This window comes from Ceratotherium simum, chromosome 19, assembly GCF_057802395.1.
Source record: "Ceratotherium simum simum isolate JZ-2026a chromosome 19, ASM5780239v1, whole genome shotgun sequence".
NCBI lineage: Eukaryota > Metazoa > Chordata > Mammalia > Perissodactyla > Rhinocerotidae > Ceratotherium > Ceratotherium simum.
This window is the reverse complement of record NC_141918.1, coordinates 41853322-41866415: the sequence shown is the minus strand read 5'-3', so window position 1 is coordinate 41866415 and position 13094 is coordinate 41853322. Positions and strand designations below refer to the sequence as shown.

At 34.2% G+C, this 13094-nt stretch overlaps 1 protein-coding gene across 2 annotated transcripts in view; it reads left to right on the top strand.

Annotated features, from left to right (window-relative positions):
* TBC1D32 (TBC1 domain family member 32) overlaps nt 1–13094 on the top strand; it is a 197457-nt gene that overhangs the window by 153101 nt on the left and 31262 nt on the right. For both annotated transcript variants that reach the window (XM_087444041.1, XM_014781194.2), the window contains exons 29-31: nt 8264–8333; nt 10088–10203; nt 10993–11147. In XM_087444041.1, the coding sequence (XP_087300167.1) occupies nt 8264–8333; nt 10088–10203; nt 10993–11147 (341 nt within the window). The remainder of the gene's footprint in view (nt 1–8263; nt 8334–10087; nt 10204–10992; nt 11148–13094) is intronic.

Here is a 13094-nt window from a genome sequence, read left to right as displayed (position 1 = left end):
GTGAAAGAGATAATTAGGCACATGTGTGTGGTGATGGATTGTAATTAGTATTTGGGTGGTGAACACAAGAACACGATGTAATCCATGCAGAAATAGAAGTATAATGATGTACACCTGAAATTTATACAACGTTATAAACCAATGTTACTGCAATAAACAATAAATAAATAAATAAATAAATAAATAAATAAAATAAAAAGAAAGTCATCTCAGGTTCTTGAACATAGGAATGATGTGCTCTGATTTACATTTTTAAAAGATCTTGATGGCTGTTGTATTGAGAAAAGACTGAAGGAGGACAAAAGGCTAAAGCAGGGAGACCAGTGGGAGGCTATTGAAAAGATCCAGATGAAAAATGGTAATGGCTTGCATGAGGATGTCAGTGGAGATGGGTGGATTCTGGGTATATTTTGAAGATAGGGCCAACAGAATTGGGTAAGAGATTGAATATGGGGTGTGAGAGAAAGGGAGGAATCAAAGAAGACTCTAAGTCATTAATCTGAGCCACTAGAAGGGTGGGGATTATTTTACACTGAGATGGAGAAGAATGGGAGAGGAATAGATTTGAGAAAGGAGATTAGGAGCTTGCTTTTAAGTTAATATTTTAAATGCTTATTACACATTTAAGTAGATATGCTTCTTATATACTGGATATTTGAGTCTGGAATTTAGGGGAAAGGTGTAGGCTGGAAATATAAGTTACTAAATCATCAGCTTAGTATATAAAGCCAATACGTATCTCTGTCATGTCTTTCTCCTATTCTGACTTAATGTGTAATTCTTCACGTGATGGTAAACTCCTATGGGGTAGTTTCCGTGTCTTACCTATCATATCCTCTATGCCTAGAAAAACAGTGTCAATAAATGTTTGACAAATAAAAGACAGAATGGATAAAAGAATGAAGGAGGAGGTCTTTATATACTGTGTCAATCAGTTTATCTTAATTTTAATATCAATAGAGTAAACCATTTAAGATTTCTGAGCAGAAGCTTTACTTGATTTGTCTATTTTAGGAAGATTATTTTAGTACCTGTGTGAAGGATGAAGTAGAGTGCAGAACCGAAATTTGTTAAAAGTGAATATCCATTACTTGGGGGTCAGTAGATGAAGAGACAGTGAAGAAGGCAGGGAGGTAGCACAGGCTCATGATAATAGATCATCATGGATATTGCTACTCTTCCTCGTAAGGATGACATAACTTCTCTGTTGCTGAAGAAACCGTCATTCAAATATGTGTTATTTATTCAAGTTAGACACTGTGTATCATATCTCCATAAAAAGAAAAATTTTTAAAAAGTGTTTCCAGTCTGGCCCAGCCTATTTTTCTAGCCCTGTTACCCACCACTGCCCAAACACATCGTATGCATTCACATCACTAACTCTTTGGTCCTACGTTTCCTTCTGGATAAACTTTTCCCTCCCTCTGATGCCCATGTGATAATGTCCAACTCAACTGTAAAGTTGCAGCTAGAATGTCACCTTCCTTCTTATCTGAAGCAGAAGTCCCTCCTCTGTGCTTCTATTGCATTCACTTTAAACTAACATTTTGATATTTATTATATTGTGTATGGCTAGTTTAAATTATTCCATTCGATCTCAAACTCCTTTGTTTCTTTACTATAGCATTTGATATATTTTTATTGAATTAAATATACTGTTACATAAGCACCTATATTCATTCAAATACATTTGTACAACAATTCTAAATATATTGATATTTACAAATACACATCTGAACATATTCCTAATTATTTACACATAGTGACATCTAATGCAGATTTGGGAAAGGGAAAAGAGAACGTAAGAAAGTGAAACAAATGAGAGGAAAATATAAGGTGGCATGTATCTGGAGTTTAAGTAAGGGTCATTGATACCTATTGAGCACTTCTTGTGAGTTTTATGTGAGACTCTTGATGTGCATTATGTCATTCAACCCTACAACTCCTCTCTGAAGTAGGTATAATTATCACGTTTAAAATCAGGAAACTGAAATACAGAGGAAAGAAAACAGAAATTGTGAAGAGAATTTTGAAGAAAACCATTTGTGAAGAAAATTCTAACTTTATGAATGAACCTAAAAATGTATATGAAAAACATACAGGGATTAATGATCAAGTCTATGAGTAAGAGAGGAAATAAGTCAGAAGTGGTCATCATGGAGATTTGCATGGCCGGAGTGGCTGTCTCTCCAGTCTTCGGTATAATCTCCAATATCTAAGCTCTCCTTGGCGCATTATTCTGTTGGGTCATATTTCTGTAAATAATCTAAAATTAACATTATGTTGTATACGTTATCTAAATATTCAACAAGACTTCTCAGTGTGCACGCACTCTACTGCCCTCTGTCGTATTTCTAAATTATGCTGAGGGAGATCTCAGATGTTGGCTTTGTTGAATATGTTATGTAGGCAGATAAACGCAGAATGTGAATTTAAATTCTTGAAAGACTTCAGCTGAACAACTGTCCACTAGAGTTTTAAAGTACAGCCAAAAATAAAGTGGCTTCCTGTTGATTGATTGCTTAATATTTATTATTATAATATGGTAAGCTTGTTGCTAGTATTGTCTTTTTCTATGGCTTTAGATATCCTCATTCTTTATCATTTATTTTTTTGGCTGGTGGAACAATGGTTTGCTATTATAAAATTTTACTCTATTTACTTTAAATAAACAAAAACCATGTTTTGATATAAAAGATGTATCAAAGCAAATGCTAGATAGATATATTCAATGTTTTTTCATGTTTCTTGAAATGAGAAATTGTATTTTTAAAAATGACAGCTCGCTAAACCCTAAGGTAGCTGAAATTAGAATAACAATCATCCATCTGTTGTTAGCTCCCTCGGGATTTCAATCCATTATAAAATTTGCAAATTTAGAAAAATCAAATTAGTTTCTCTGTTTATCCCCTTAAAGAAAGAGGAACGAACAAACAAAGTTCTGCACATTTGCAGTTTGTAAATCCATACAGGTATCTTTCCAAATCTTAACAGACGTTACCTTTTTGTCGGCTCAATTCCGTGGAACGAGTTGGGGATTTTTTTCTACTGTACTTGCTTATTTGAAATAATAAATTAAGTAGTCCTTTCAGATTAGTAGATATTTTAATTTTATTCATCTTCTCTTTATGTTGCTCATCAAACGGTTGGAAAAAATATCAGAAAGTTTTCATTGTTTCACCTTTTGACTATTAAAATAGTTTTGAACTTAATATATGCAGTTAAGCACCTTTTATACTTTCTTTGGGTATTCAGCAAATATGCTTTTTTCTATCTTACATTTATGGAGCATGTTTGTGAGTATGCTTGATAGTTGCAAGGAGGTATATAGTATGAATGACCCTGTCCTCAAGGAGGGGAAATAGGGCATACACCTAAAATGACGAATGAAGTCAATTGCATATAGTAAGATAGAAAATAAGGAAATGAAGGAAAACTGACATTTTTCAGCTGGCTGCTTTGTTTCAGGCAATGTGCTAGGGCTTTTAAGGATGCTATTTGAATTGGGTTATTGTCAAATGAGAGGTATTGTTGTAAGTGCCACAGGTATTCAGTGGAAAGAGTGATCCCTGTTGACAAGTGCCATCTTGGAAGACAAGAGGAGGCGGCAATAATAGACCAGGAGGAGTGGCACCAGCACTGCCTCCTGGGCTATCACAGCTGAAAGAAAGCCAGAGGGGAAGAGTCTTGCAGGCAAGGGTAATTGCATAATCAAAGACATAAAAAGAGAAATGCTTTTTCCCAAGTAATGCTGACTATACCAATTAGGAGACTGTGACTCTTATAGTAGCTTGGTCGCAAGGAATTGAATTTTATGTTAGGAAGAATTAAATAAAATGGATAGATACAGCTACATGTTAAAAAGAAGCAACAGAACCTGCAGACTGATTTTGGGAAAGGAAGGAAGGAGGTGGGAGAAAGTGTGACCAGTTGAGTTCTTTGGATGGTGTGAGTTCTCTGACTTGACAACAGACCCCACAGGGCTTGAGAAGAGTGGGTAAACAGCTTAGCAGTGACTGCTTCTCCAACCACAGATTTTTCTTCTAGTGGAGAAATTCTTTGCTCCTCTGAAAATTTATTTTTTTCTGCATCATTAACCAAGTGCCATGCAGAATAGATTTAATTTCTTCTACCGCTGTTCTATGTGCTAGCTTTGCAAACCAAAGATAGAACAGAATGCGTTACCAGAGTGAGTGATTTCAGTTAATATTAAGTAAATTTTTTCAACTCCTTTTGTTCTATTTTAATTAAAATGATTGGTTATTTCAAATAGTTAATTTAATATTAATGCTGAGATTGAATTAGGCGTTGTTAAGTAAGGTATGTATGATGCTACAGGTGTCGTTGTGTGGTTGACTTTTTTATCAACAACTTATTTCGTTATGGTTTTCATAGTAATTCCAGGGAGTGGGAGTTATATCATCTATTTGTTACTTGATTTCAATATACAGAAAATATTTTTAAGTCTATGTCTGTTTCCATCTCCACTTTGCTTCATTTGGTATGTAAAGCACAGTTTCTTTTTTTGTTGTTCATTGGATGTGTTCATTCATTTATTCATTCATCTACTCGTTCATACACCCAGTGTTTATTAAGCACCTATTATGTATCTCACACACTATTGTACACATTTCAATAAGTCACTGGTTACCAGTGATGCATCAGAGTCCCCTGAAGACATTTATTTTTATCATTGAATATTACTTACTCATTTTGCCCCATCAATTTTGTTTTGTTTCTGAAGATTTTAATTCCTGCTTCATAAGTTATATTTAGTTCAGGTTGTGTGTAACAAAAGATTATTTCACTGAAATTTGTAGTCTAAGATCCATTACTACTTGTCAGGTTGTCATGTTCCATATCAAATACAAGTTTTAAACTGAAGCTTCTCCTTTAATGTATACCCGTAAACCATTTTCTGACTTCATTCCTGCTTCAGGAAACTTTCTATTTCTTATGTTTTTTTTTTTCCAATGGGATTTTATTCCTGCTAAAGTTACCTATGTCTATTTCATATTAGTGATTTTTTAAGGTGGATGTTTGATGTTTGTTTTGGTATGTTTAATACCTCCATATATCCTCATCTAAAAGCCTTTTTGAAGATTTACCTTCTTTGAAGTGAAATTTGTGTAGTAGAGTATCATTGTCTAATTGTAAGTGTATCTAAACTTTTATTCCTTTAAGTGTGATCTCAACTTCAGTGCACAAGAAATAAGCTGTGGAAGTCTTTAAAAATACAAATGACTGGACATTCACCCTCAGCAATTTGATCAATAGCCTGGAGTGGTCTGTTATAAAACTCTCCTCAGATGATTTTGATGTACAGCCATAATTGGGAATCATTACGTGTTGAAAGGTGCAGAGTAAGGTTTTTGCTCTGAAGATACAGAATCATAAGCTTTTAGAGAGGGAATAGACCTGGGAAATTATTTGCACAACCCCAGAAAAGTTAAAGGACTCGTCCCAGGCCAGACAGCTAGACCACTCTGGAAGAACTCTTTCCTTCCACGAGGAAGAACTAAGAACCTGAACCTCATATAACATTCAGGGTCATAGTCCCTTTGAGCAACTTCTCTCACCTTGGTCCTTAACTTTTATTCCATTCTTCACTGATATGGAGGTCAGTATCTTCTGGTAGAAGCCACTCTGATCTATAGAATACATGATGTCGGGAATACCCATTCTTAGCACCCTTGGCCCACTGCACACTCCTCCTCTACTGTTAAGGTATCTATCTATATTATATTTTCCTGAAGGGAAACATTTGTATTATTACAAGCACACAGATCCATATATTAATGAAGATAAATATTTCTCATGTTTAATAATCCACTTTTGTATGTACTAGAAATTTAAGTGTTATCCTATAATCTAACTTAAAATTATTCTGGCAATAGTTTATAAAAATCAATCTTGTCATTATATCACATTATGACAGTTTATAGGAGGTAGGTCTATTCCTTGGCTATGGGAATATATAAAGTCAGAATGTTTGTGTTATTGAAACCATTTAAATTTTGCAAAATTAGCCAATGTCGCCCACACTACATCACTAAAGTTTTACATTATTTAAACTTTGGGAACTAAAATATATTAATCATAAAATATAGGATCACCAGGAACAGATTCATGTTCTGAAACAAAAAGAACTTCCTGGTCACTATCTAAACAAATTTAACCTGATTGTCTTGTAGTGGACATTGGTAAAGCTGTGTTTAAATCATGGTTGAATTGAAAAAAAGTGCTGTTATAGCTAAGAACTTGAAATTATATTGAAGATATGAATGACAATTAATAGTTTTAAAAATTGGCCATTATTTTGTGAGAGTGAGAATAATTTGTGATATATATGTTTTGGGTAACAAGTGATGGAAACTCAAATCAAACTTTCTTTTTTTTGTCTAAGCAGAAAAAGACAAAATCGTTGGCTCATATAAATAGGGTAAAGCTGTTCTTAGCAATCTATCTCCTTTCTCTGTCTCTCCCTCTTCTTATATGTTGGATTTATTCCTCCCTACTGGAGACCTAGGGCACCTCATAGCCCCGTGATTAGTAGCAGGGAAAATTCCATCTTCACTCCAGTTTGAAAAATCTGGAGAAGACATTGAATAGTCTCCCTTGCTTAATCTGTGATGCTAGTGGTGTGGAACTGGTATCCTTCTTCCCTAAGGATAGAAGGGACATCTATTAGCACAGTAAAAGTTATAAATAGCAAGGAATTCTAAGCTATATAAACTATAGCTTACCTGCTGTCATTATAGGCAAAATATAACAATATAGCTAATATTACGTTCCAATCTAAATCAGTAAAACTCAGATGTAGCTTATCAAGAGATTAACTGAGTACTTATGTTGATTTTTGCTTCTTTAAGAAAATTACCACTCTAGTTAGGTGACCAGCCAGTCTAGTTTGCCTGGGACTGTGAGGAGTTCCTGGGGCAGGAGACTTTCAGTGCTAAAACCATGGAAGTCGTAGGCAAACTAGAAGTAAGGTACCTTAACGCTAAGAGTGCTGAAAGATGAATTATTGCTGGTCCAAAGAGGAGATGTTTGATAACAGTGATGTTTAATTTGTTGTTCCCTCTCTCTGCAGATCTCAAGTGTACCCATATTTTAAGGTTCAGTTTAAGTGCCACTTCTTCCTAATCTCTCCCTCTTCTGAATTCACGTAACACTTTATCTGTACCATTCTTTTTCCACTTAGCACTTTAGAACATCTTTATCAGAGTTATCTATATACGAATTTTATCTCTGACACTACATGGGAAGTTCTTTTAGGGCATGATGTATGATTTATCTTTTATCCCCCATAGCTTCTAGCATGGTGTTCCACGCTTACTTTATCAAAAAGGATTTATAAAAAGGAGTGAATGAGTCCATGAGTTAAGTAGATTATATTGATAGTATGAGATGTACCACTGTGTAATGGTAGGGGAAAAAAAACTACTGAAATGGAATTCAGAACCCCTAACCTCTCTACCACTAGACAACTATGTGATTTTGGACAGTTCCCTTAATTGCATGTGTGTGTGTGCATATGCGTGTGTGTGTGTATATGCACACTACAGTTTCTTCAGCAAAAAGATGGAAAGATTCAGCTACACTCTTAATACTGTATAGTGATGCTTTTGACTATTCACTGTTAGCTTGGTCATCCAGCGTTCTCAAGGACTAATCCAAACTTCCACCCTCCCCTGTAGTCCTCTGTACTGTACAACCCCTTCTTCACTTTCGTAGATGATCACCAATTCCTACTTCATAAAGAAAATCCGTCTGCAGGAAGAAACTTGTTCACTCCACCCTTGTCCATTGTTATACATTATAAGTAGAATACTATTTATTCCTTCCTGACACTCATGTTTGAATCTTTAAGAAGTACACAGCCAAACTTATATATATTTGTAAATCAAAATCTTACATATGCATTGCTTGATGAAAGTACAATATTCTAGACCATTTTGGGTTTAACAGCTTTTGTGTTCTGAGAACCAAGTGAAAACAGAATGCTTCAGAACTACAATGTTTTGTTTTGTATTTAATATGCTTTTAACTGCTTTCTATAGGAGAAAAGTTATTTATAAAAAGTTTCCTGTTAATTTCTTTGAAACTATAATTGACAGCTCTTAAAAGAACAAATTCATCAGTGTTTTCAGAATTCGCATTAAAATATGTAAAAATATGGCTTTCATCAATTTTCAATTAAAATGTGATTATTATGCAGAATTTTATACATTTTTATAACCCAGTTTTCCATCGTTTCCAGCTACTGATGCAAATGTGAAGAAGGAAAGTGTTTCATCTGTGCGGCAGCTTGGCATTAAAATGACTGTCAGGTATATCACAGGGAAATATCTCCCCTGCGCATTTCTAAATTTGTTTTGTCTACCTGATATGTGCTTAATAGTATTTAATTTAACAGCCAACTATTTTGTACATTTTAAATGCAGAGTTTATCACTCAGAAAATAACTTTGTTTCGGGGATATTGGCACCTGATTAAATTACCTCTGTGAGTGAATCAGTTACAGTTCATTATTATTTCAGAGGCTAATTACAGTGTATTTAAGCCTCTGCGACTATCAGGTTTTTTCCAAAAATAACATTGTAAAAATCAGCACATTGGTAGCACAGTCATACCATTTTCTGAATTATGATTAGTTTTAATTGTCAAGCTATGGTGATGAGTGCAAAAGTACCTTAAGAATAGATGCAGAAGTTAAAATGAATAAAGCAATTATAGTAGTTTGAATTTTTAGTAGTCAAATTGTAATTTTCAGAAGAAATGGACAAGCTAAACAGCAGACTGAGAGTTAAGGACTAAGTCCTTGAACCTCCCCTCCCCTTCTTGCTTATTAAATAGGAATCTTGACAGTCTCATTCTGAAGGGTCATCTTCAGAATCAAATATAAAAAAGATACATGTCAAAGCTGTTTAAAAAGACTGAGTGTTTTTATAAATTCATAGCATTATAATGAAAAGAATGATAGTAATTCTAGCTCACCCACCTATACCACATAGAGCGTATAACTCATTGATTATGCTTTGTGACCCATGCATGCCTTTTATTTTGTAATGCCTTATTTCTATTCTGAAATGGAATTTATAGATAGTGTAAGAGGCTAGTCACATATTTTCCTAATTCAATCTAGTATCTTATTGGTAAGAAGTAAATGGAAAGTGATTTATAATGAAATGTTTGCATACAACTATAGTATAAGACATAGCTGGCGCCCACATAGAATCATGACTGTGGCAGCTACAAATAGAGACTGATTTTATTTTGGTGCTTCAAATACTACCAGAGTGTTGCCATTGGCAAAGTGACTTTCCAAAATGGTGAACGAGTCTTAGCAAGGCTTCATACAAAACAAAAGTAACATCTTTCCCTGATTTACACATGGTTGCATTCAGTGTATAATAAAAATATAGGAAAAATATTTTATGATTTTATATGAAACAGAATTAGTTTCAGATAATTAGAAATAGCTTTTCCATCCATGCAAATAAGAGGCAGGACATTTGCAAATTGTCATTGTGCAGGACTGTCCCACGTCTAACCTCCTGGCCCTCACTCACTCACCAAATATCAGTAGTGCCCCCAGTTACTATAAAAACTGAAAAATCCCCATAATTTCCAAAGTGGCCCCTGGAGGAAGTGCCACCCTTGTTTAGGACCATTGGACTAGGTAGATGAACTCTACAGTCGCTTCTAAACTTAACATTCTGTCAATCTAACCTGTCAATATTCCATGTTTTAGATTAAGTTCAGGAAAAAATGCTCGTATTCTACTACTCATCTGCGGTAGTTACCTTTGGTTCTCTCCTTACTGTTTCATTTTCCTTTAAAGTTATCAGTATTTACCAGATGAATACTGCTAATCCAAATGTGTCATAATTATCAGGAACATATACCAAGTGTTAACCTTTCCTAGGTGCTCTGAATAGCATAGTTATGCTAAAAGTAGAAATTTGAGAACTTAAAACCTTGAGATCTCAAGAGGACCACACTTTGATGGATTTCAAAAAATAAATTTGCAAGCAGGGCCTGATGTTTTTCATTTTGTGTGTTTTGTGGGTTTTTAATGTAGGTATGGCAAGTCCCTCAATCTGTTAAAAGACGGTGCAGAGAATGATCTCAGCTTGGTCTTAAAGCACTGTGAGAGATTCCTGAAACAGCAGCAGGCGCCCGTGAAGGCTTCTCTTCGTATCCTTTTTGAGTGGATTCGCAGTAGTTGACCTTTCCTCACATATTTTTCATAATTCTTTGATGGAATACTTTAACACATTTATAATATAATAGTTTAATAATAGTGATTTATTTGTTATGATACATCTTTATAGTATTTTATTCTTTATTTTAAATATGCATTTTATTGAATAGTAATTAATTCAGTTTATTCATTGACTCTTAAACTGAGTAAAGTTATTAAAATATATTTTCAGACATTGAAAGTTTGAAAAATAGGGTTGCGAATCTAGAATAAGAATACTCTAGATTTAATGACTCTAGAATAAGGATAAAATATCTATTTTATTTGAATTGGTTATCTTTCAGAAATAGGGTTTAACTTGTAGGAAAAAAAGCATTCAGACCATTTGCATTACTGAATTCTAAAAATGTGTGGACTTTCCTACTTGATTATGCTAGTAATTTAGCAGATAACCTGAACTAGAGAAAGGATAGTACTATTTTGTTAATGACTTGAACAGATGTGTTTCCAGAGAGCAGATAGTTTTTCCTCCAGTTCTAGTGCCATTGGCCTTCACTGGACATGTAAGCAAATAGTACATTAAAATAGTTACTATGTAAGTAATTTTTTTACTAATAAAGTTTAACATCAATAGCTTATAAATTGTTTGAAGACAAAATGAGAAGTAAGTATCATTAATATCTCTTTCCTGATAGAGATCCTGGAAATGAATATTTATGGAGTTCTTATATTTCGTCTTGTAAGATAAAATATTGTAAAAGTTCCTTAACTGTGGTTTTCAGTCTGCCTGCAGGGGAGTTATGCTGGCCACGACTGGTTTGTGTCTTCTTTGTTCATGATAATGTTGGGAAATAAAGAGAAAACATTCCGATTTCTTCAGCAGTTCTCCAGGCTTCTGACCTCTGCTTTCCTTTGGTTGCCAAGACTACATATTTCTGTAAGACGTTTTAGTCTGTTTTTAAAGAGATGTTTTAAACTTTAAGCCAAATCCTATTTCAATTAATTGGGATCTTATTATTTTATTTGTAGAGGACTCCGTAATCATTTATATTCATTTTATAACCTGAATGCTTTTTGACTGATTCTCTTTGAAGATCTAGATTTGACATTTTCTCAGATACTCAGTGTCCTACCTAATAATGGTAACTGAGTGAAAGATTAATAATAATAGATGCATTATTAAATTTTAAACTCGTCATTTAGTAAACTATAAAATTAGGTAAAAAGAGAACTATGGAATGGATATTTTTATTTGTTGCTTTGTTAGAATCTCTCAGTTAAATTACATTTAAGAAAATAATTTATTAAGTCGAAATTGTAACCATATTCTATAGAGAAAAAAAACCTCATTTTATTAAGATTTTGGAAGTCTATGATAAGTTTTGATTAAGGTTTTATAGCATGTTTTAAAAAATTTTACTTTTCCCATGAGATCTCAGAGTTTAGAGGTAATTGCATCCCTCAATGTATTAATGTTTCTATACTTTGTTTTATTTATTTAATACCATTTAAGATCTCCAACTTGGGGAAACTGTCTACTATATAAGCTGTGCTAATGCTTCCCAAAGTTTTTCCATGACATGTTGCACGTGGACAATGGAATCACGTGGCACCTAAGGATAAGTTATGGGGGCTGGAGAGTATCTACAGTTTGTGCCACATAATGATGTTTCGGTCAACAGTGGACCTATATACGACGGTGGTCCCATAAGATTAGTATCATATAGCCTGGGTGTGTATTAGGCTATACCATCTAGGTTTGTGTAAGTACCTCTATGAAGTTTGTACAGCAGCGAAACCACCGAACAACGCATTTCTCAGAACGGATCCCCGTCGTTAAGAGATGCATGACTATATATGGAGTTAAATGAAAACATTTGTTACATGTTTTTACCATATATACTTATGATAAGGATAACAAATGCAAAGCATCAGTGAATATATATATATATATTTTTTTGTGTGTGTGTGTGTGTGAGGAAGATCAGCCCTGAGCTAACATCTATGCTAATCCTCCTTTTTTTGCTGAGGAAGACCAGCTCTGAGCTAACATCTATTGGCAATCCTCCTCCTTTTTTCCCCAAAGCCCCAGTAGATAGTTGTACGTTGTAGTTGCACATCCTTCTAGTTGCTGTATGTGGGACGCGGCCGCAGCATGGCTGGAGAAGAGGGGCGTCAGTGCGCGCCCAGGATCCAAACCCCCCAGGCCGCCAGTAGCGGAGCACGCACTTAGCTGCTAAGCCACGGGGCCGGCCCTCAATGAATATATTAAATATTGAAATTTTATAATTTTATGCTTGAAATAGCTGTATGAATTTCCTGAGTAAGACTTACCAGCTCTTCTACTTCACCATAATGAGAAATTTGTTCACATGAACAGGTGGAAGCAAATAAAAAAGAGTATGTTCTAGTTTTTCTTCAATCAATGAACCTATTTTCCTTCTGTTAACCAGAATTTGAAAAATTCGTTAAAGTGTACATGAATATTTTTAAAATCTTAGATTTTCCACTCTCTCACTTACAAATGAAATGTTGAAATTGCTTTTGATAATGAGTATGGATTTTGAGTCCAATCACACATTTTCATGTCAAATATTTTAAAATGATACCTACATTCTACTAGTCTTAACTATTTTACTTTAGTGTTCAGATTGTGACACTGTCAAACATCATCAGTGAACTATTTTTAATCATAATTTTATAAAGTTGCATTTCTGCTTTGACTCTATAAACTTTTTCATAACACATTATTTTTAACAACGGCAGTGATGTTGTGTTCTAATAGCATTTCTTCCCATGAAACTGAAATCAGGCAGGACTCTGGCAGCTTGGATTGTATTACATTTACCACTTTGAAGCATCATTTAATATGGAATATAGATCT